The sequence below is a fragment of the Pleurodeles waltl genome, chromosome 12 (assembly GCF_031143425.1).
Source record: "Pleurodeles waltl isolate 20211129_DDA chromosome 12, aPleWal1.hap1.20221129, whole genome shotgun sequence".
In the NCBI taxonomy this organism is placed as follows: domain Eukaryota; kingdom Metazoa; phylum Chordata; class Amphibia; order Caudata; family Salamandridae; genus Pleurodeles; species Pleurodeles waltl.
The window spans coordinates 487,419,907-487,441,701 of record NC_090451.1 but is presented as its reverse complement, the minus strand read 5'-3'; the positions used below and the strand labels follow the sequence as shown (position 1 = coordinate 487,441,701).

Sequence of the window (21,795 nt, the reverse complement as noted above, 5' to 3'; positions counted from 1 at the left end):
CCTCTTGCTGGTAGATTCAGGAGACTTGCCACCAGGAAAAATGTGTCCAAAATACTGTATTGTAGATATATTTGTGGAGCCACAAATGCACATCTAATCTTTGAACCGACTGCATAATTGGAAAACTAACCAGGACACTTTTCTGGTTACTCGTCTGTTTGACATATACCATCTCTCAGTATCACATGTGTATTTTATGATATCTGGTATTTCCTGTCTTCCAGTAGTATAAGGTTGACTGTTCTAGAGCAGAGACGTCACATGGGGGTGATAGAGATCCAGGCAACAAGTAGATTAAAGATGAGTTCCTTAAAGAATTCTGCGAATGACTGTAGGTTGAGCTAAGAGTAGATAAACCATTTCCCTAACGGATCAAAAGAAGTAAAGACCTTTTCCGCCCATGGAAAGGGGTCCACAACTGGTGACAACATTCTGGGTTTGTCATATTAATAAACCTCAAATTGATTTCTTTGCATTAAATGTAGAAAAAAGAGGGTATCAAAGAAAACCTTGTTGATTGCATTTCTTGATTTGTGTATGCTCTCCTCTGCTTTAAAATCCAGAATGCCCAATGTTTTTCTCTTTTCTGGCAGTTTACCTACAGTTGTCTCCCAAAACGTGTTACGAGAGAGTAAAGATGAGATGTAGAGAAGAGGAGAAGATAATTCCTCTGGTGAGTTATTCATGAATACTTAATTCAGCAAACAGATCGTTATGTGTCGTAGGGTTTCTTTAAAAAAGAAAAAAGAAAAACACTCTTTGCACCCAACTGGGTTATTCAGAAATAACAGTTTTGCTGGCACTACTTCGAGCCCTTTTAACAAGAGTTATGATCCCATTGCAAGGACGAATTTACAGGAATTTACTTTGTTTTTAGCTTTTTAAAATGTAATTTCTATTCATTCAGTTACTGTTAGATCTCAAGGTGGTCGGTCTTTCTATAATAAAATATATTTTTGAAGAACGTATTTGACTGGCGACCATAACCGCCGTTAGTAGATTGAAAAGGATTAAAGTGTAAATGTGCTAAAAAAAAAGTGACTCTCTCATATGTCAGCATGTTTATTTTTTCACTTTGATAGTAAACACAAGAGTTATTAACAAAAGCACAATAATACTGCTGTGATGCAACTTGTAGATCTGCACAACGAGAACACCAACACTTTTTAAAAAAAGAATACATACATTATTTAATTAATAATCTATGCATTTGAATATAACTCACTATTATGTTTAATTCATGTTTATTAGATCAAACCAGTATATCAATTGCTGTTGCCAAAGAAAATCCACTGTATACACAATTACCGTCACTACAAAATGACACATGCCATGCATGTCAATATGTCCCTGATTCATAAATTATGTGCCCCCTCCACTCTAAAGAGGGAGTGGGAACCTAATCTGGGTGACAGGGGAAGAGAAAGGATACAAAACATGTTATTTAAGGTTAGTGTTCCTCTTGTCATGACTAAGGCCTCTGACGTGTCTTTAAACATCAGTCAAGCAAGTCATCACGTAGCTCACACTTAACATCCTATGAATCGGGTGTCAGGACACAAGTTATCTACCCACATAGCATATTGGAATGCCCTCTAGTTCACTGGAATGTTTTAAGCAGATGGTGGTGTGATAGTCTAAGTCCTGTCTTTGGTGACTACCCCAAGTTGGGCCAGGATCCAGAGTGAAGTTGTATACATCATAGCCAAAAAGTATTTATTAATGTTGTGAAACCTCTTCTTTCATGCTTGTGTGGCACCATCATTTCAGGAAATATCAGATTTTTGCAGTCACTTTGAGCCTAAAAGACTGGTCCCAATAATTGGTTGAAAAACGTGCACCAGCTTTTTGCAACCATTCATTAATTTTGCAATGCGATCTATCTACCATTGCTTCTGGGCTGCCTTCATCTTTTGCTTCTCCAGGCCGCTATCCACGTATGTGACTTTGCAATACACACACAAATATATGTATCTCTGTGGATGTGTGTGTGTGTATGTGTGTGTGTGTGTATATATATATATATATATATATATATATAATGTTCGATGGCATGTGTAGCTGCAGATACACATGCTGTGCATTATCCTGCCATCTAGTGTTGGGCTCGGAGTGTTACAAGTTGTTTTTCTTCGAAGAAGTCTTTTCGAGTCACGAGACCGAGGGACTCCTCCCTTTCGGCTCCATTGCGCATGGGCGTCGACTCCATCTTAAATTGTTTTCTTTCCGCCATCGGGTTCGGACGTGTTCCTCTTCGCTCCGTGTTTCGGTTCGGAAAAGATAGTTATCAATTGGAAAATTCGACTGTATTGTTTGCGCTAGGTACCGGGTTAGTGCTAGCACATCGACACTGAAGAAAGAAGAGCTCCGGCAGCCCATCTTCAAGGCTCATGGAACGGACCCCCTTCCGCTTCTGCCCCAACTGCCACGCTAAGTATCCTTATACAGACCAACACTTGGTCTGTAATCTGTGTTTGTCCCCTGAACACAAAGAGGATACGTGCGAGGCCTGTCGGGCATTTCGATCCAAGCAGACACTGCAGGATCGTAGAGCTCGAAGACTTCAAATGGTGTTGACACCGGCCGGACACCCCGACGTCGAAGAAGAGGAGACATTCTCCATTCCAGATTCGGACGAGCCCAAGAGTGAGCAGCCGACGAGGCAACAAACCATGAGTAAACCAGCCCAGGCAAAAACTCACTCGAAAATCATGAAGGCCCAGGGGACGCCACCGCCAACAGGCCATAGCTTTACCCGAAAACACGGTGACCAAACATCGGCACCGAAAAAGGCCTCCCAGCAGCCAAAGACATCCGACTCCGGTCGAGATACCGGCTCCGAACAGACTCGGCACCGAGATACCAGCTCCGACCAGACTCGACACCGAGAGATTGGCACCCCGAAAGCCCAAAAGGTTTTCTCGGAACCGAAAAAGACTGCCTAAAAGGTTTCGGTGCCGAAACATGCAGCCTTGGAGCCGAAACACAGCTCCTATACAGACGAACAGGGCCTTTCCTCACAATTACAAGGCCACAGGTTTGAACAAGAACTGGGCATGGGAGAGCCAGACCATACCCAGAGGAGGCTCCATATTCAAAAAGACACAGGGAAAATCCGAACTCTTCCTCCAATAAAGATGAAGCGGAAGCTCGCATTCCATGAGGCGGAAATGCAGACAAAAGCAAAAGTGGCTAAAGAAAAAACACCACCACAATTTTCTCCAGAGCCATGACCACTGCACTCGCCACATCTGTCCCCAGTAGCAACACCCCCAATGATGCAGTCACCAACGCACACAGGGATGAGTCAAGATGACCCGGATGCATGGGATTTGTATGATGCACCAGTCTCAGATAATAGTCCGGATTGCTACCCGGCAAGGCCATCACCACCAGAGGACAGTACGGCTTACATGCAGGTGGTTTCCAGGGCAGCTACTTTTCATAACGTAGCATTGCATGCAGAACCCATAGAAGATGACTTCTTGTTCAATACCCTGTCATCTACGCACAGCCAATACCAAAGTTTGCCAATGTTACCAGGCATGTTAAAACACGCCAAACAGGTGTTTCAAGACCCAGTCAAGAGCAGAGCCATCACACCTAGGGTGGAGAAGAAATATAAAACTCCCCGTACGGACCCTGTGTACATTACACAACAGTTAACTCTTGATTCTGTGGTAGTAGGAGCAGCCCGGAAAAGGGCAAACTCACAAACTTCTGGAGACGCACCACCTCCTGACAAAGAAAGTCAGAAATTCGATGCAGCAGACAAAAGGGTGGCACTACAGGAAGCCAATCAATGGCGAATTGCCAATTCGCAAGCTCTACTGGCAAGATACGACAGGGCACATTGGGACGAAATGCAACATTTCATTCAACACCTTCCCAAAGAGTTCCATAAACGTGGCCAACAGGTTGTCGAGGAGGGCCAAACTATCTCCAACAACCAAATAAGGTCGGCTATGGACTCAGCAGACACGGCGGCCAGGACAGTAAACACGGCGGTAACCATTCGGAGACACGGGTGGCTACGTACCTACGGATTTAAGCCAGAAATCCAGCAGGCTGTGCTGAATATGCCTTTCAACGGACAACAATTGTTTGGGCCGGAGGTGGATACAGCAATAGACAAACTGAAGAAAGACACTGACACAGCCAAAGCCATGGGCACGCTCTACTCCCCACAGAGCAGAGGCACTTTTAGGAAGCCGCACTTTAGAGGGGGGTTTCAGGCCCAGACCACAGAGCCTTCCACCTCACAAGTCAGTCCCACATACCAGGGCCAATATCAGAGAGGAGGTTTTCGGGGACAATATAGGGGTGGACAGTTCACTAAAACAAGAGGGAAATTCCAAAGCCCAAAAACCCCACAAACTAAACAGTGACTCCAACGTCACGAACCCCCAACACACACCAGTGGGGGGGAGGCTCACAGATTATTACCAAAACTGGAAACACATAACTACGGACGCGTGGGTCCTAGCCATTATCCAACATGGTTATTGCATAGAATTCCTACATTTGCCACCAGATGTGCCTCCAAGAGCACACAGCATGTCCAAACAACACTTAGATCTGTTACAACTAGAAGTCCAAGCATTGTTACAAAAGGAAGCAATAGAACTAGTACCCAACCATCAAAAAGGAACAGGTGTTTACTCCCTGTATTTCCTAATTCCAAAAAAGGACAAAACACTGAGACCCATATTAGACCTCAGAACACTAAGGGGGTCATTCTGACCCTGGCGGCCGGTGGCCGCCAGGGCCACCGACCACGGGAGCACTGCCAACAGGCTGGCGGTGCTCCCACGAGCATTCTGACCGCGGCGGTTCAGCCGCGGTCAGAAGCGGCAAGTCGGCGGGCTCCCGCCGACTTACCGCTGCTCGGGGGAATCCTTCATGGCGGCGGAGCGCCCCTACCGCCATCCTGTTCATGGCGGGAAACCCGCCATGAACAGGATGGCGGTAGGGGGTGCCCCGCAAAGTATTTCAGTGTCTGCCTTGCAGACACTGAAATACGCGACGGGTGCAACTGCACCCGTCGCACCCCTGCAACTACGCCGGCTCAATTCTGAGCCGGCGTCCTCGTTGCAGGGGCATTTCCTCTGGGCCGGCGGGCGCTCTTTCGGAGAGCGCCCGCCGGCCCAGAGGAAATGTTTAAATGGCCGCCGCGGTCTTTTGACCGCGGTGCGGTCATTTCACGGCGGTACCTTGGCGGACGGCCTCCGCCGTCCGCCAAGGTTAAAATCACCCCCTAAATCTTTACAAAAAATCAGATCACTTTCACATGGTGACACTTCAAGACGGGATTCCCTTGCTCAAACAACAGGACTACATGTTAACATTAGATCTCAAAGATGCTTATTTCCACATACCCATACATCCTTCCCACAGGAAATACTTGAGGTTCGTAATCCAAGGCGTGCATTACCAATTCAAAGTGCTACCGTTCGGCATCACAACAGCCCCAAGGTTATTCACAAAATGTCTTGCAGTAGTAGCTGCTCACATCAGAAGACAGCACATGCAAGTATTCCCTTACTTGGACGATTGGTTAATAAAAACCAGCACTCAGCAACAGTGTCTTCTACACACAAACTACGTCATAGAAACCCTTCACAAGTTAGGGTTCTCTATAAACTACCAAAAATCACATCTACATCCGTGTCAAATACAACAATACCTAGAAGCAACAATCAACACACAAAAAGGGATTGCCATCCAAAGTCCACAAAGGGTACAAGCCTTCCAAAATGTAATACTAAACATGCACCCAAACCAACACTATCAAGTGAGGTTTGTAATGAAACTCCTAGGCATGATGTCTTCATGCATAGCCATTGTCCCAAACGCAAGACTACACATGCGGCCCTTACAACAGTGCCTAGCAACCCAATGGACACAAACACAGGGTCAACTTCAAGATCTAGTGTTGATAGACCGCCAAACACACTCTTCGCTTCAATGGTGGAATCCTATAAATTTAAACCAAGGGCAGCCATTCCAAGACCCAGTGCCTCAATACGTGATCACAACAGATGCTTCCATGATAGGGTGGGGAGCACACCTCAACCAGCACAGCATACAGGGACAATGGGACGTTCAACAAAGGCAATTACATATAAACCATTTAGAGCTGTTAGCGGTGTTTCTAGCATTGAAAGCATTTCAACCGCTAATAGCCCACAAACACATTCTTGTCAAAACAGACAACATGACAACAATGTATTACCTAAACAATCAGGGAGGGACACACTCATCACAACTGTGTCTCTTAGCAGAAAAGATTTGGCATTGGGCGATTCACAATCACATTCGCCTAATAGCACAGTACATCCCAGGAATTCAAAACCAGTTAGCTGACAATCTCAGTCGAGATCACCAACAAACACACGAAAGGGAAATTCATCCCCAGATACTACAAACTTACTTTTGAAGCTGGGGAACACCACAAATAGACCTATTTGCAACAAAAGAAAATGCAAAATGCCAAAACTTTGCATCCAGGTATCCACACCCCCACTCCAAGGGCAATGCGTTATGGATGAGTTGGTCAGGGATATTTGCTTACGCTTTTCCCCCTCTCCCACTCCTTCCGTATCTGGTAAACAAATTGAGTCAAAACAAACTCAAACTTATACTAATAGCACCAACCTGGGCTCGCCAACCGTGGTATACAACACTACTAGACCTGTCAGTAGTACCTCATATCAAACTACCAAACAGACCAGATCTGTTAACTCAACACAAACAACAGATCAGACACCCAAATCCAGCATCGCTCAATCTAGCAATCTGGCTCCTGAAGTCTTAGAATTTGGGCATTTAGACCTTACACAAGAATGTATGGAGGTCATTAAACAAGCTAGAAAACCAACTACAAGACATTGTTACGCAAATAAATGGAAAAGATTTGTCTATTACTGCCATAATAATCAAATTCAACCACTACATGCTTCCGCAAAAAACATAGGGCCTCATTACAACTTTGGCGGGCGGCGGTAACTGCTGGGTGGCCGCCAATGCGGCCACACTCCAGCGGTGCCCATTTGGACATCCCCGCTGGGCGGAAACCAAGTTTCCGCCCGCCGGCCCAGCGGGGATGGGGGCCGCAACATGGGAGCACCTGTCGCGCTTTTCACTGTCTGCATGCCAGACAGTGAAAAGCCGCATGGGGCCCTGTCAGGGGGCCCCTGCACTGCCCATGCCAGTGGCATGGGCAGTGCAGGAGCCCCCAGGGGCCCCATGACTCCCCGTACCGCCAGCCTTTTCCTGGCGGTTCATACCACCAGAAAAAGGCTGGCGGTCGGGGACTCATAATTATCACCGCCGGGGCTAAAGTGGTCGTAATAGGGCAGGAAGCACCGCCAACCTGTTGGCGGTGCTTCCGTCATTTTAGCCCTGGCGGTCTCGGACTGCCAGGGTCAAAATGACCCCCTTAGTAAGCTACTTATTACACTTACAAAAATTGAATCTAGCTTTTTCTTCCATTAAAATACATCTCACAGCAATATCTGCCTATCTGCAGATTACACATTCAACATCACTCTTTAGAATCCCAGTCATCAAAGCATTTATGGAGGGTTTAAAAAGAATCATACCCCCAAGAACACCACCAGTTCTCTCGTGGAACCTCAATATTGTATTAACACGACTCATGGGTCCACCATTTGAACCCATGCACTCTTGTGAGGTGCAATACTTAACCTGGAAAGTAGCCTTCCTAATAGCTATCACATCTCTTAGAAGAATAAGTGAAATACAAGCATTTACTGTACAAGAACCCTTTATACAAATACACAAACATAAAGTGGTTCTCCGTACAAATCCCAAGTTCTTACCAAAAGTTATATCACCGTTCCACCTAAACCAAACAGTGGAACTCCCAGTCTTTTTTCCATAACCAGACTCAGTAGCTGAAAGAGCCTTACATACGTTAGACATTAAAAGAGCACTAATGTATTATATTGATAGAACAAAACAGTTTCGTAAAACAAAACAATTGTTTGTAGCCTTCCAAAAACCTTATGCAGGAAATCCAATATCCAAACAAGGCTTTGCCAGATGAATAGTGAAATGTATTCAGACCTGCTATATTAAAGCAAAAAGAGATCTACCTGTTACGCCAAAAGCGCACTCCACTAGGAAGAAAGGTGCCACAATGGCCTTTCTAGGAAATATACCTATGACAGAAATCTGTAAGGCAGACACATGGTCTACGCCTCATACATTCACAAAACATTACTGTGTAGATGTGTTAACGACACAACAAGCCACAGTAGGACAGGCTGTATTACGAACATTATTTCAGACAACTTCAACTCCTACAGGCTAAGCCACCACTTTTGGTGAGATAACGGCTTACTAGTCTATGCACAGCATGTGTATCTGCAGCTATACATGCCATCGAAAGGAAAATGCCACTTACCCAGTGTACATCTGTTCGTGGCAAGACGCTGCAGATTCCATGCGCCCTCCCGCCTCCCCGGGAGCCTGTAGCCGTTATAAGTTGATGAAACTTGTACATTTGTAAATCTATACTATTTTTATACACATTATGTACATACATACTCACTCCATTGCATGGGCACTTTTACTATATACACAACTCCTACCTCACCCTCTGCGGGGAAAACAATCTAAGATGGAGTCGATGCCCATGCGCAATGGAGCCGAAAGGGAGGAGTCCCTCGGTCTCGTGACTCGAAAAGACTTCTTCGAAGAAAAACAACTTGTAACACTCCGAGCCCAACACTAGATGGCAGGATAATGCACAGCATGTGAATCTGCAGCGTCTCATGCCACAAACAGATGTACACTGGGTTAGTGACATTTTCCATATATATGTATATACACACACTGTTAGAAATGGGGTCTCTAGCTGGCAGTCAGTTTGCACTCTGTCCAAGTAGGGACCCTCACTCTAGTCAGGATAAGGGAGTCCCACACCTAACATGACCCCTTCTCTCACCCCCTTGGTAGTTTGACACAAGCAGTCAGGCTTATCTCAAAGACAATGTGTCAAATATTGTACACACGCACAGTAACACAGTGAAGACACCACAAACGTACACCACACCAGTTTAGAAAAATACCCATTATGAATCCAAGTTAAAGAAGACCAAAACAACAAAAATCCAACATACACAAGAAAAGATACCAGTGTTTAAAGTCAAGAGTCTTAATCCATAGGAATCAATGGCATTGTTTTAGCACAAAGTACCAGGTATTCGTCAAAAATAAAGACGCAGGAGAGGTGATGCGTCAGAAGAGCAAGTGATGCGTGGATTTCTTACTCTCGAGTAAGGCTGTATGTCAATTCTTTCCCCACCGGAGGGGCGATTTGTTGATTTTCAGACATACAGCCTCACAAGAGAACAATGCATAGATTTTCAGACCTGCAGCCTCAGCTTCTTGCTGGGATGTAGAAGAGTTGACCCCCAAGTTTGATGCGTGGAAAATTCTGACTTGCCACACGAGAGGTCCGCGTTGAGAAAAGGCGCTGCGTCAATTCTCCAGCCATGAGGAAGACGCTGTGTTGAACTTTCAGCCACTAGACAGGCACTGTGTCGATTTTTCTGCCGCACATGCAGCATTGCGTGATTTTTCCACCGCAGCTACCAACTTCCACTTCTAAGGGCCCAGGGACTGGATTCGGCACCACTTAGCAAGTCAGGATTCTCAGCATAAGAGCTCAAGCACTGGTAGATGAAGTCTTTGATGTCCGTGAGACTTTACAGCAGGAGGCAAGCTCAGTTCAAGCCCTTGGAGAAACTTCCCAAGTAGGATACACAGCAAAGTCCAGTCTTTGTCCTCTCCAAAGCAGAAGCAGCAACTGTGGGATTATGCAGGAAAACACACACAGCAAAAGGGCAGTACTCCTCCTCACAGCTCTTCAGCTCTTCTCCTTGGCAGGGTCTTCTCTTGATCCAGAAGTGTTTTAAAGTTGTGGGGTCAGCAGTCCAATACTTATACTCATTTCTGCCCTTGAAGTCGGCAAACTTCAAAGGAAACTCTTTGTAGTGCACAGGACCCTGCCCTTCCTGCCCTGGTCCCAGACACACTCTAGGGGGTTGGAGACTTCATTGTGTAAGGCCAGGCACAGCCCTATTCAGGTGCAAGCGTTGGATCCTCCCACCACTCTAGCCCAGGAAGACCCATCAGTATATGCAGGGCACACCACAGATCCCTTTGTGTGACTTTATAGAGTGAATTCACAACCAGCCCATCATCCTGACCCAGACGTGTATTCCAAAGCCAGGAAGAGGCACAGAATGATTAAGCAACAAAATGGCCACTTTCTAAAAGGGGCATTTTCAAACATGCAATTTTAAAAAACGCTTACATTTAAAGATGTATTCTTAAATTGTGAGTTTAGAGACCCATAGCGCCATATCTCTTTCTGCTCCCATTGGGAAATTACACTTAAAAGATATTTCAAGGGAATCCCATGTTAACAAATGGGAGAGATAGGCCTTGCAATAGTGAAAAACAAATTTGGTGGTATTTCAGTATCAGGACATGTAAAACACACTAGTATATATCTTACCTTTTAAATATACTGCACCCTGCCCATGGGGCTACCTTGGGCCTACCTTAGGGGTGCCTTACATGTACTAAAAGAGACGGTTTGGGCCTGGCAAGTAGGTGCATTTGTCAGGTCAACTTGGCATTTTAAAACTGCACACACAGATACTGCAAAGGCAGGTCTGAGACATGTTTACAGGGCTACTACTCATGTGGGTGGCACAATCATTGCTGCAGGCCCACTGGTAGCGTTTGATAAAAAAGCCCTGGGCACACGTGGTGCACTATACTAGGGACTTAATAATAAATCAAATAAGCCAATCATGGATAACCAGTCATGATTATGATTTACAGAGGGAGCACTTGCACTTCAGCACCGATCAGCAGTTTTAATGTGCCCAGAGTACCAAAACCAGCAAAAACTAAACCCAGTACACAGTCAGAAAATACAGGAGACCGAGAAAAAAAGACAAGGGGAACCCACACCAAGGATGCCAGGTTTAACAAACATGTATCCCAGATTACAACTCCAAAAATGTTTGCAGTTTTATATAGTGCAAATTGGGCCCAAGGGCATATGGGTGCTATCCACCCGCTCCAGAATACGTTACACATTTTTCTTTGGAGTATGTGGAATGGGGAGATAAAGTGATTTGTCCATGATCACAGGATGTTGAGTGAAGGTTGGGATTTGAACCTGGCTCTCCTGCTCCCAAGTTCTCACAGAAGTGCTAGTTAGGTAGAGCACGCAAGCACTTTGACCGGTTGTAAGTATTGTGGGCTTTTAACCACGCCTATCTCACGTCCATCAATTTCATTCATCCCTGGCCTTACCTTTCAAAAATCACTTGATCTCATTGGTAAATGATTTATGTTTTTCCCACCTTGAGGCTGTTTTTGTGATGCCTTGCAGAATGCCCCTGTTACATGGATTTTTGCACGATTGCCGATATACCTCAGCGTGGGCGACAGCGGGAGAGCCAATACTACAATGTTCACTGCACTCATGAAACTAGCCCCATAATGATTTGCAGGGCATTACTTTTACAAAACATTTTACGCATAACTCATCCTGTGGTGGTCCTGGGACAATGGGGCCGCCATCAAAACGTTCACCATGATGTTCTCTTTCTGTCTACATCTTGGTTAGTGGGGGCCCCCAAAATAATAAGCCGTCCCACCATTAAGTCTCTTCTAAAGCGTTCTCATGGCTGGAACTTTTGTTTTACAGCTGAGAATAGCTTATGTTTAAAGGGCCTTGTTTGTAATAGCATTAAGTCGAGCGTGCAAGTGCTTTGGCCTGTTGTAAGTATTGTGGGCTTTTAACCACGCCCATTTCATGCCCATCAATTTCATTCGTCCCTGGGCTGGTCTTTCAAAAATCACTTGATGTCATTAGTGAATGCTTTACGTTTGTCCCGCCTTGAGGCTATTTTTGTGACACCTTGCAGACTGCCCCTGTTACATGGATTATTGCACGATGCTGTTGTACTTCAGCGTGGGGAACTATTTGTTTTCTTCTTTTGTCTCTCCCCTTCGTGCTGCATGGCAGCCATGGCACTCACAGCATGAACATGCACAGCAGCGTGACCTTGATCAGCAGGATTGGAGCGCTGGTCACACTGTGCACAGTTACATAATCCATAGCATTTCTTGTGGATCTGCCCTTAAAACACTGGAAATCGCGCAATGCATTAAGTAACAGAGGAATCCTCAAATCAAAAGCAGCTCTCCTGGCACAGCGTGAGAGCCGATGCTAAAATATTTACCTCACTTGGGAAACTTGTCCCATAATGCTTTGCAGCGCTTTACTTTTATAAAACATTTTTCCTCATAACTCAGCCTGTGGTGGTTTTAGGACAATGGGACCACCCACAAAACGTTCAGCACAACATGTTCTGTCTACATCATCTCTGAGTTCCCACACTAAGTTAGTGCGGATCCCAAAAAAATAACCCCTCCCACCATTCAGTGTATGTTTACGCTCTCTCATGGCTAGAACTTTTTGTTTTACACCTGAGAGTAGTTTGTGTTCTAAGGGCCTTCTTTTTGTAATATTGTTATAGGCCTGCTAGCCCTGAATATATATAATGCACTATGGGGGTCATTCCGACCCTGGCGGTCCATGACCGCCGGGGACCACGGAAGCAGCTTCCAGGGCCATTCTGACCCCGGCGGTAAAGCCGCGGTCAGAAAAGGGGATCCGGCGGTTTCCCGACGGTTTTCCCCTGGCCCAGGGAATCCTCCATGGCGGCGCCCTTCCCGCCATCCTGTTTCTGGCGGCTTTTACCGCCAGGAACAGGATGGCGGGAACGTGTGTCGTGGGCCCCCTAACAGGGCCCCACCATGATTTTCACTGTCTGCTTAGCAGACAGTGAAAATCGGGACGGGTGCTACTGCACCCGTCGCACCCCTGCAACACCGCCGGCTCCATTCGGAGCCGGCTTCTATGTTGCAGGGGCTTTCCCGCTGGGCCAGCGGGCGCCCTTTTGGCGGTCGCCCGCCGGCCCAGCGCGAAAGCCAGAATGGCATCCGCGGTCTTCTGACCGCGGAGCGGCCATTTGGCGGTGACCGCATGGCGGCGACCGCCGCGGTCAGAATGACCACCTATGTCCTATAGGGGCTAAATATATGGTTACACTACATAATTTTTTGCCATTTTATTTTTTCGTGTGGTTATGCTCTCCAGGGTCTAACTATATAGTTGCTTGACCATGTTTTTTTACAAATGCTCTTTTCATTGTGGGGTCCTCTAGGGACTGTTCTAAGCATTACAGTCATATCATCATATTAAAATATTTATGCCATGGAAACTTGTCCCATAATGCTTTGCAGGGCATTACTTTTACAAAACAGTTCTGCTCATAACTCAGCCTTTGGTGGTCCTAGGACAGTGGGACAACCTTCAAACATTGACCACAATGTGTTCTTTCTGTCTACATCATCTCCTCTGGGTCTCCACACTTTTAGTGGAGACTCCAAAATAATAACCTCTTCTACTATTCAGTATCTTTTTAAGCTTTTGCATGGCTGAAACTTTTTTTTACAGCTGGGAAAAGTTATGTTTTATGGGCCTTATTTGTAATATCATTGCAATAGTCCTGTTAGCCTTGAAAATGTGTAACGCACTATAGTCTCTAGGGGCTAAAAATATGGTAACGCTGCATTACTTTCTCCCATTCTTTTTTCATGTGGTTATGCTCTCTGACTGTATGGTTACATGACCATGTTTCTTCCAAATGCTATTTTTATTATGGTGTCCTCGGGGGGCTGTTCTGAGCATTGCAGTCAACATACTATAATATTCACCTCACAAAAACTTTCCCCATAATGCTTTGCAGGGCATTACTTTTACAAACATTTTTTGCTCATAACTCAGCCTGTAGTGGTCCTAGGACAATGAGAACACTTTCAAAATGCTCTTTCTATTTACATCATCTCTGGGTCCCCACACTAGTTAAGTGGGGATCCTAAAATAATAACACCGCCTACCTTTCCGTGTCTTTTAAGCTTTCTCATGGCTAGAACTTTTTTTTTTACTGCTGGGAGAATCTTTGTTTTAATGGCTTTGTTAATAATATCATTGCAGTAGGTCTGCAAGCCCTAAAAACGTCCTCTAGGGGCCAAGTATGTAGTTACACTGCATTATTTTCTCCTGCTTTTTTCATGTGTTACTGCCCTCTAGAGGTTAACAATATGGTTACGTGACCATGTTTCTTACAAATGCTATTTTTGTTATGGTGTCCTCTAGGGTTGTTTTGAGGATTACAGTCTAATGTAAAAAAGTTTATTTCTGATAAAGGCTTATATGATAATTATATATGTTTTAATAATCTTTCCTTATTACAGTTATGACCATGACTCAGGCTAACTCAACATCTCTATTACACTATGATTGTTTGAACACTTAATATGTTTGGGTGACCCTTCTAGTTTATTTCTCCTCTGTGGCTGCCTTGTGTCTTTGTTTTGGGGAATTGTTAGCCAGCCAGCAACTCTGATGGTGGTGTGTTGAAAGTGGTATAATATTGGAATTAGCATGGCCGATTTAAATTAGGGCGCTAAATGGCAATTTTTTAATTTTTTGCTGCAGATAGAGGAAGACAGTAAATGGAAGTTCTTAGTTATTTGCATGGCCACTGGATTTATGTCAGAAAAAGACGAAATTATGAGGCAGGATTGACCAGTTTGTGGCAATAAAAAGTCAAGTTATGAATTTACAATGCCAATAGCTCTAACTCTAGCAAATACGAGACCTATTGCAATGAAAATGCTTGTTGAATATCACTCCTACAGTTAAAGAGGATTTTAACATTTACTTCTGATGCACAACTGTGGGGCCTGTGTCCTCTACTTTTCTTGCCTATAGGACCCTTTGCATTAAATCTGCCTCGGCGCGCTGTGTTAGAAACAGCAGCTGTGTGCTGAGGATGTGTACAAACGAAAGTAAAGCTTGCAGCAAATCATTGTGAAAAGGCAGACTCCCGAGCCTGGAGAGTGTCCTTGGAGGATTTGTTCCAGCAGCCTTGTGAGACGACACAGTGCCCCAGCTGCCTAGCGCCAATGCTTCTTACCGATCATGGACTAGCGCGAATGAAAAGGTTAAGTACTCTGAAAGAAAATGTAATGGAAGCAGCGCAGTAAGCGGGAAGTAAATTCAAGTTGACAAGTAAGAAGGACGCTAAGTGGCAAAAAGAGAAGAAAAGGTTTCGGCGCCCGGCGGAATGTTTCAGAGTATAACCAAGTGTTGAATCCCCAGTGTGCTCTATATTCAATAATAGTTTCGGAATTAAAGGGGAAGCAGAAGCAACCGCTCAAAAACTTGGCACAGCCTTTGATTACTAGGCATTCCCTCCTATTTTTGTCAGATTGTAGCCTTTATAGGTCGCCTCCGACTCACAGGACAATTTCCACTAAATGTCATCTTCATTCACAAAAATATTGCAAGTCTCCAGATGCGTCATTGTAGAAATGTCTGCCTTTCTACTCAGTCCACCGCTCGCAGTTTTTGAGAGGTTGGGGGAATATGATCTTGCCTAATGTACAGCTTCGGCAGCGTTTATTAAGGATGGGTCTTTGGGTGAACTGTTGGGCGAGGAAAGGGAGTTGCAAATGCTTGTGAATGGCCACAAATCTCACCTTTAGATGTTCATCGTGGTTTTTACTGCATGTTATGCTGTGCGTGAAGATGCAGGGTAGACGGGTCACGCGGAGGTGCAGCGCGAGGCCGGGCTTAAAATACTGGCTCGTGTCACTACCCGCCTAATGGAGTGTGAGGATTTTAAGGCGTGGGCAGTTGCACAGGGCCCTGCCTTCCAAGGGTCTCCCTGGGAAAGTAAATGGGGCAGTAAAACCTCCTAGCATAAAGAATTTGCCCGTAAAATCCAGCGTCTTTTTCTAATTTGACAGCCCAGCATGTTTAACAGAAAGTTACGGCGAGATTCACAAAAAGCTGGCGCTGAGGCAAAGAAGCACACACTGACGCAAAGCATCGCACGGTTATTTACTTTCCGGCATAAAACGTATTGTGGACGAGAACGTGCCTTTAAAAAAAAAAAAAAAAAAATTATACTGTTAATGGTGTTTCATGCTCCTTTGTACCACCTGCTGAGTCAAGGGGGTGGTACTTGAGTGTAACTTATACTAAGATAGCCAGACAAAGCTTTTGATTAAAAAAAAAAAAAAAAAACCCTTGAAGGAGATGCTAGTATGAAGACATTTTTTGATTTATCCGAACTTTCACACATTCCATGTGTGTTGCACCGTACACCACACATGCACTGTGTGGAATGTTTGAATTGTCTAGGCCTACGAATTTTGTACTGAAAGAGTATGCTTCCAATACAAATTCTATTCTAGACAGAACGCAAACACCTTTGAACCATGGTGCTTTGGCAGCCTGTTTGTACACCAGCGAAGGGGTGGTGAGCATCAGCAAACAATTTTTTAAAAATAAATATGGCTCTGTCCTGCTTTCTCCTCCTTGTACAGTCAGCACAGCAAGGTTGATTGTTGTGTTAAAAACGGATACATCTGACCCTTATGTGCATGTTTGGCCTTTCCAGCCTTAACACTCTCAATCTCTGGCAGGTAGTGGCAATGATTTGAAAAAATAATCTTTCTATTTCATTTATTTCTTCTTGCTTCATCTCAACTCTTCTACCGTAGCCCTGTCCCTGAACCTCTCTCCGGCTTTATTTGTCTGCGCACCTAACTAATTGAGCGGTGGAAAACTTCAGAGCAGCCCTTTTGTTTTCACTGTTGCAGCATGAATGTCTGTAGTGAAGGTGGTTATATTTTTTATTACAAATGTTATTCAACTACAAATACAATTTCCAACACTAGGCGCTTATGCATTTATTTAACATTATGCACTAGTCCACTAATCATCTAAGAAGTTACTCTTCGGATGCTTGTCCTGCAGAGGTAGTAAAAGGCAGGTAAGGCACTGAATTTCATGTGAAAAGTTGTTGCAAGTAAACAAACCTAGTTTCCGACTCAACAAGATCAAGGCCTGTTCAGACTTTGTTTTAGTACTGTCTGGCTAGTGGACACCAGGCATCTTGCCTTTTGGCTGTTTTTACATGTCTGGTTACAGAAAGTTGTGTCTTTCATTGATAATATGCTTCTTTTAAATGAACATATGAGGAGCTGTGGTTTCAATATTTTTGCACAGTATTGTGAGAGATAGGTTGTATAGATGCTGCACCATGTTTCGTTGACTGGCAGATGTGTAGGCTGTTTTCACTGGTGGTTACTGCTTGTACATTGGCAAAGAGTACCGACCTAGGAGGCATTCTATTCGCTTCAGTGTGGTCTAGTATCCTCTTGCACTTCTATCAAGCCTTGAATTTCCTATTGTAAGAAAGGAAACCGGGTTTTAGCAGGTTACAGCCCCACACACACACACACACACATGCGCTCTCTCTCTCTTTCTCTCCTGCTAACCATACCGCATGCAAGTCTTTTAACCCCCTTACAAAGTTGATGTCAAATTGGCTGCCCAGTTGGCAAGGGCAGCCTTCTTTATAAGTCCCTCTTATATGGTATCCAGAGCATGTCAGGCAGTGTGTCCACCCAGTGCTGCAGCACTAATTGTGCCACCCTGTGTGTAACAAGGTACAAAATGACTCTCAGTCTGCCACTGTGGACTGGGAGGGCTGTGGTCATACTGCAAGTTCAACTGTGCCATTCAAATTAATGGCAAAGCCCCCACTTCCCTTAACATTATATGTAAGCCCCCCTCCCCCAAGGAGGCCTATGGAGCCCTATTTCAGGGAGCTGTATAGTATTCGGTTGTGTGTGTGTATATATATATATATATGTTCGATGGCATGTGTAGCAGATACACATGCTGTGCACATCCCGCCATCTAGTGTTGGGCTCGGAGTGTTACAAGTTGTTTTTCTTCGAAGAAGTCTTTTCGAGTCACAAGATCGTGGGACTCCTCCCCTTTCGGCTCCATTGCGCATGGGTGTCGACTCCATATTAGATTGTTTTCTTTCAGCCATCGGGTTCGGACGTGTTCCTCTTCGCTCCACTTTTCGGTTCAGAAAGTTAGTTAAATCTCGGAAAATTCAACTGTATTGTTTGCGTTCGGTATCGGGTTAGTTACAACAGATCGACACCGAATTTTGAAGAGCTCCGGTGGCCCTTTGGGGTTTTTGATTCCCCGGCGGGGCCTGGTCGGCCCGACCTCGTGCGTCTTCAAGGCTAATGGAACGGACCCCATTCCGCTTCTGCCCCGAATGTCACAACAAGTATCCTTATACAGATCAGCATCTGGTCTGTAATTTGTGTTTGTCTCCCGAACACAAAGAGGATACCTGTGAGGCCTGTCGAGCGTTTCGGTCGAGGAAAACGCTAAGAGACGGAAGAGCAAGAAGACTACAAATGGTGTCGGCGCCGACAGGACAACAACACTTGGAAGAAGAAGAAGAAACCTTCTCCATCGCGGATTCGGACTCGGACGATGTCGATCCCGAATAGACGCCAAGAACCGTGAGTAAGACGTCGATACACAAAACTCACGGAAAAACCACTAAAGCCCAGGGGACGCCACCGCCAACAGGCCATGGCTTAACCCGAAAAATAGGTGACCGACCATCGGCACCGAAAAAGGGCACGCATGTGTCGAAGTCATCCGACTCCGGTCGAGATACCGGCACAGAACAGACTCGACACCGGGTCAGAGCAATCTAGACACCGAGAGGGCGGCACCGAAATGAGTCGGCACCGAGACATCAGTACACCGAAAGGGAAAAAAGTGTCTTCGGAGCCGAAAAAGACAGTCGAAAAGGTTTCCATACCGAAACATCCTGCCTCGGAACCTACACCGAGGAACAGGGCCTGTCCTCACAGATGCAAGGACACAGATTCGGACAGGAGCTAGAGGCAGGGGAACCAGAGTACACTCAAAGGAGGCTCCACATTCAGAAAGACACAGGGAAGATCAGTACTCTCCCTCCAATCAGGATTCAAGCCGGAAATACAACAAGCGGTGCTGAATATGCCCTTTAATGAACAGCAGTTGTTTGGGCCGGAGGTGGACACTGCTATCGAAAAACTTAAAAAGGACACAGATACGGCCAAAGCCATGGGCGCACTCTACTCCCCACAGAGCAGAGGCACATTTCGTAAATCACAGTTTAGAGGGGGGTTTCGGGGACAGAGCACAGAACCCACAACCTCACAAACAAGACCCACTTACCAGAGTCAATATCAGCGGGGAAGTTTTCGGGGACAATACAGAGGGGGACAGTTCCCAAAGAATAGAGGAAAGTTCCAGAGTCCCAAAACTCCGCAAAATAAAGAGTGACTTCAACTTCACAAATCCCCAACACATAACACCAGTGGGGGGGGAGACTAACCAATTTTTACAAAAACTGGGAAAAAATAACAACAGACACGTGTGTCCTAGCCATTATCCAACATGGTTATTGCATAGAATTTCTAGAATTCCCTCCAAATGTCCCACCGAAAACACACAACATGTCCAGACAACACATGGATCTTTTACAACTGGAGGTCCAAGCGTCGTTGCTAAAAGATGCAATAGAGCTGGTACCAATTCATCAGAAGGGAACAGGAGTTTACTCCCTGTACTTTCTCATACCCAAAAAAGACAAAACTCTAAGACCTATCCTAGATCTCAGAACATTAAACATCTACATCAAATCAGATCACTTTCACATGGTGACACTGCAAGACGTGATCCCATTGCTCAAACAACAAGACTACATGACAACACTAGACCTCAATGATGCGTATTTCCATATACCTATACATCCTTCCCACAGAAAGTACTTAAGGTTTGTAATCCAAGGGGTACATTACCAGTTCAAAGTGTTGCCATTCGGGATAACAACAGCGCCAAGAGTTTTTACAAAATGCCTGGCTGTAGTGGCAGCTCATATCAGAAGGCAGCAAATACATGTGTTCCCGTACCTAGACGATTGGTTAATCAAAACCAATACGCAAGAACAGTGTACACAACACACAAAGTATGTCATAGAAACCCTTCACAAGCTAGGTTTCTCACTCAACTACAACAAATCACACCTACAGCCGTGTCAAATTCAACAGTACTTAGGAGCAACAATCAACACAACAAAAGGGATTGCCACTCTAAGTCCACAAAGGGTACAGGCTTTCCAAAACGTAATACAAGCCATGCACCCAAGTCAAAGGTTACAGGTAAAATTAGTGATGAGGCTACTAGGCATGATATCCTCATGCATATCCATTGTCCCAAACGCAAGATTACACATGCGGCCATTACAACAGTGCCTAGCATCACAATGGTCACAAGCACAGGGTCAACTTCAAGATCTAGTGTTGATAAACCGCCATACATACACCTCGCTTCAATGGTGGAACACTATAAACTTAAACAGAGGGCGGCCTTTTCAAGACCCAGTGCCTCAATACGTAATCACAACGGACGCTTCCATGATAGGGTGGGGAGCACACCTCAACCAACACAGCATCCAAGGACAATGGGACACTCAGCAGAAACAGCTTCACATAAATCACTTAGAACTACTAGCAGTATTTCTAGCGCTGAAAGCATTTCAACCTATAATAACCCACAAACACATTCTTGTCAAAACAGACAACCTGACAACAATGTATTATCTGAACAAACAGGGAGGGACACACTCGACACAGTTGTGTCTCTTAGCACAGAAAATATGGCATTGGGCGATTCACAACCACATTCGCCTAATAGCGCAGTTCATAACAGGAATTCAAAACCAGTTAGCCGACAATCTATCTCGGGATCACCAACAGATCCACAAATGGGAAATTCATCCCCAAATACTAAAGACTTACTTCCAAAGATGGGGAACACCGCAAATAGACCTATTTGCAACAAAAGAAAACGCAAAATGCCAAAACTTCGCATCCAGGTACCCACAGGCTCACTCTCAAGGCAATGCGTTATGGATGAGTTGGTCTGGGATATTTGCATACGCTTTTCCCCCTCTCCCACTCCTTCCGTATCTAGTAAACAAATTGAGTCAAAACAAACTCAAACTCATACTAATAGCACCAACTTGGGCACGACACCCTTGGTACACAACACCACTAGACCTCTCAGTAGTGCCTCATATCAAACTGCCAAACAGACCGGATCTGTTAACTCAACACAAACAACAGATCAGACACCCAAATCCAGCATCGCTGAATCTAGCAATTTGGCTCCTGAAGTCTTAGAATTCGGACACCTAGACCTTACACAAGAATGTATGGAGGTCATAAAACAAGCTAGAAAACCAACCACAAGACATTGCTACGCAAATAAGTGGGAAAGATTTGTTTATTACTGCCATAATAATCAAATTCAACCATTACACGCATCCGCTAAACACATCGTAAGCTACCTACTACACTTACAAAAGTCAAAGTTGGCTTTTTCATCCATTAAAATACATCTCACTGCAATTTCAGCTTATCTGCAAATTACGCACTCAACTTCATTATTCAGAATCCCAGTCATAAAAGCATTTATGGAGGGTCTGAAAAGAATTATCCCACCAAGAGCACCACCAGTTCCTTCGTGGAACCTCAACATTGTCTTAACACGACTCATGGGTCCACCCTTTGAACCCATGCACACATGTGAGATACAATACTTAACATGGAAAGTAGCATTTCTAATAGCCATCACATCTCTAAGAAGAGTAAGTGAAATACAAGCCTTTACCATACAAGAACCCTTTATTCAAATACACAAGCATAAAGTAGTTCTACGAACAAATC

At 44.9% G+C, this 21,795-nt stretch overlaps 1 protein-coding gene across 2 annotated transcripts in view; it reads left to right on the top strand.

Moving 5' to 3' along the window:
- The window catches only part of TK2 (thymidine kinase 2), a 215,630-nt gene that overhangs the window by 166,990 nt on the left and 26,845 nt on the right, over nt 1-21,795 (top strand). For both annotated transcript variants that reach the window (XM_069217175.1, XM_069217177.1), the window contains one exon: nt 594-673. In XM_069217175.1, the coding sequence (XP_069073276.1) occupies nt 594-673 (80 nt within the window). The remainder of the gene's footprint in view (nt 1-593; nt 674-21,795) is intronic.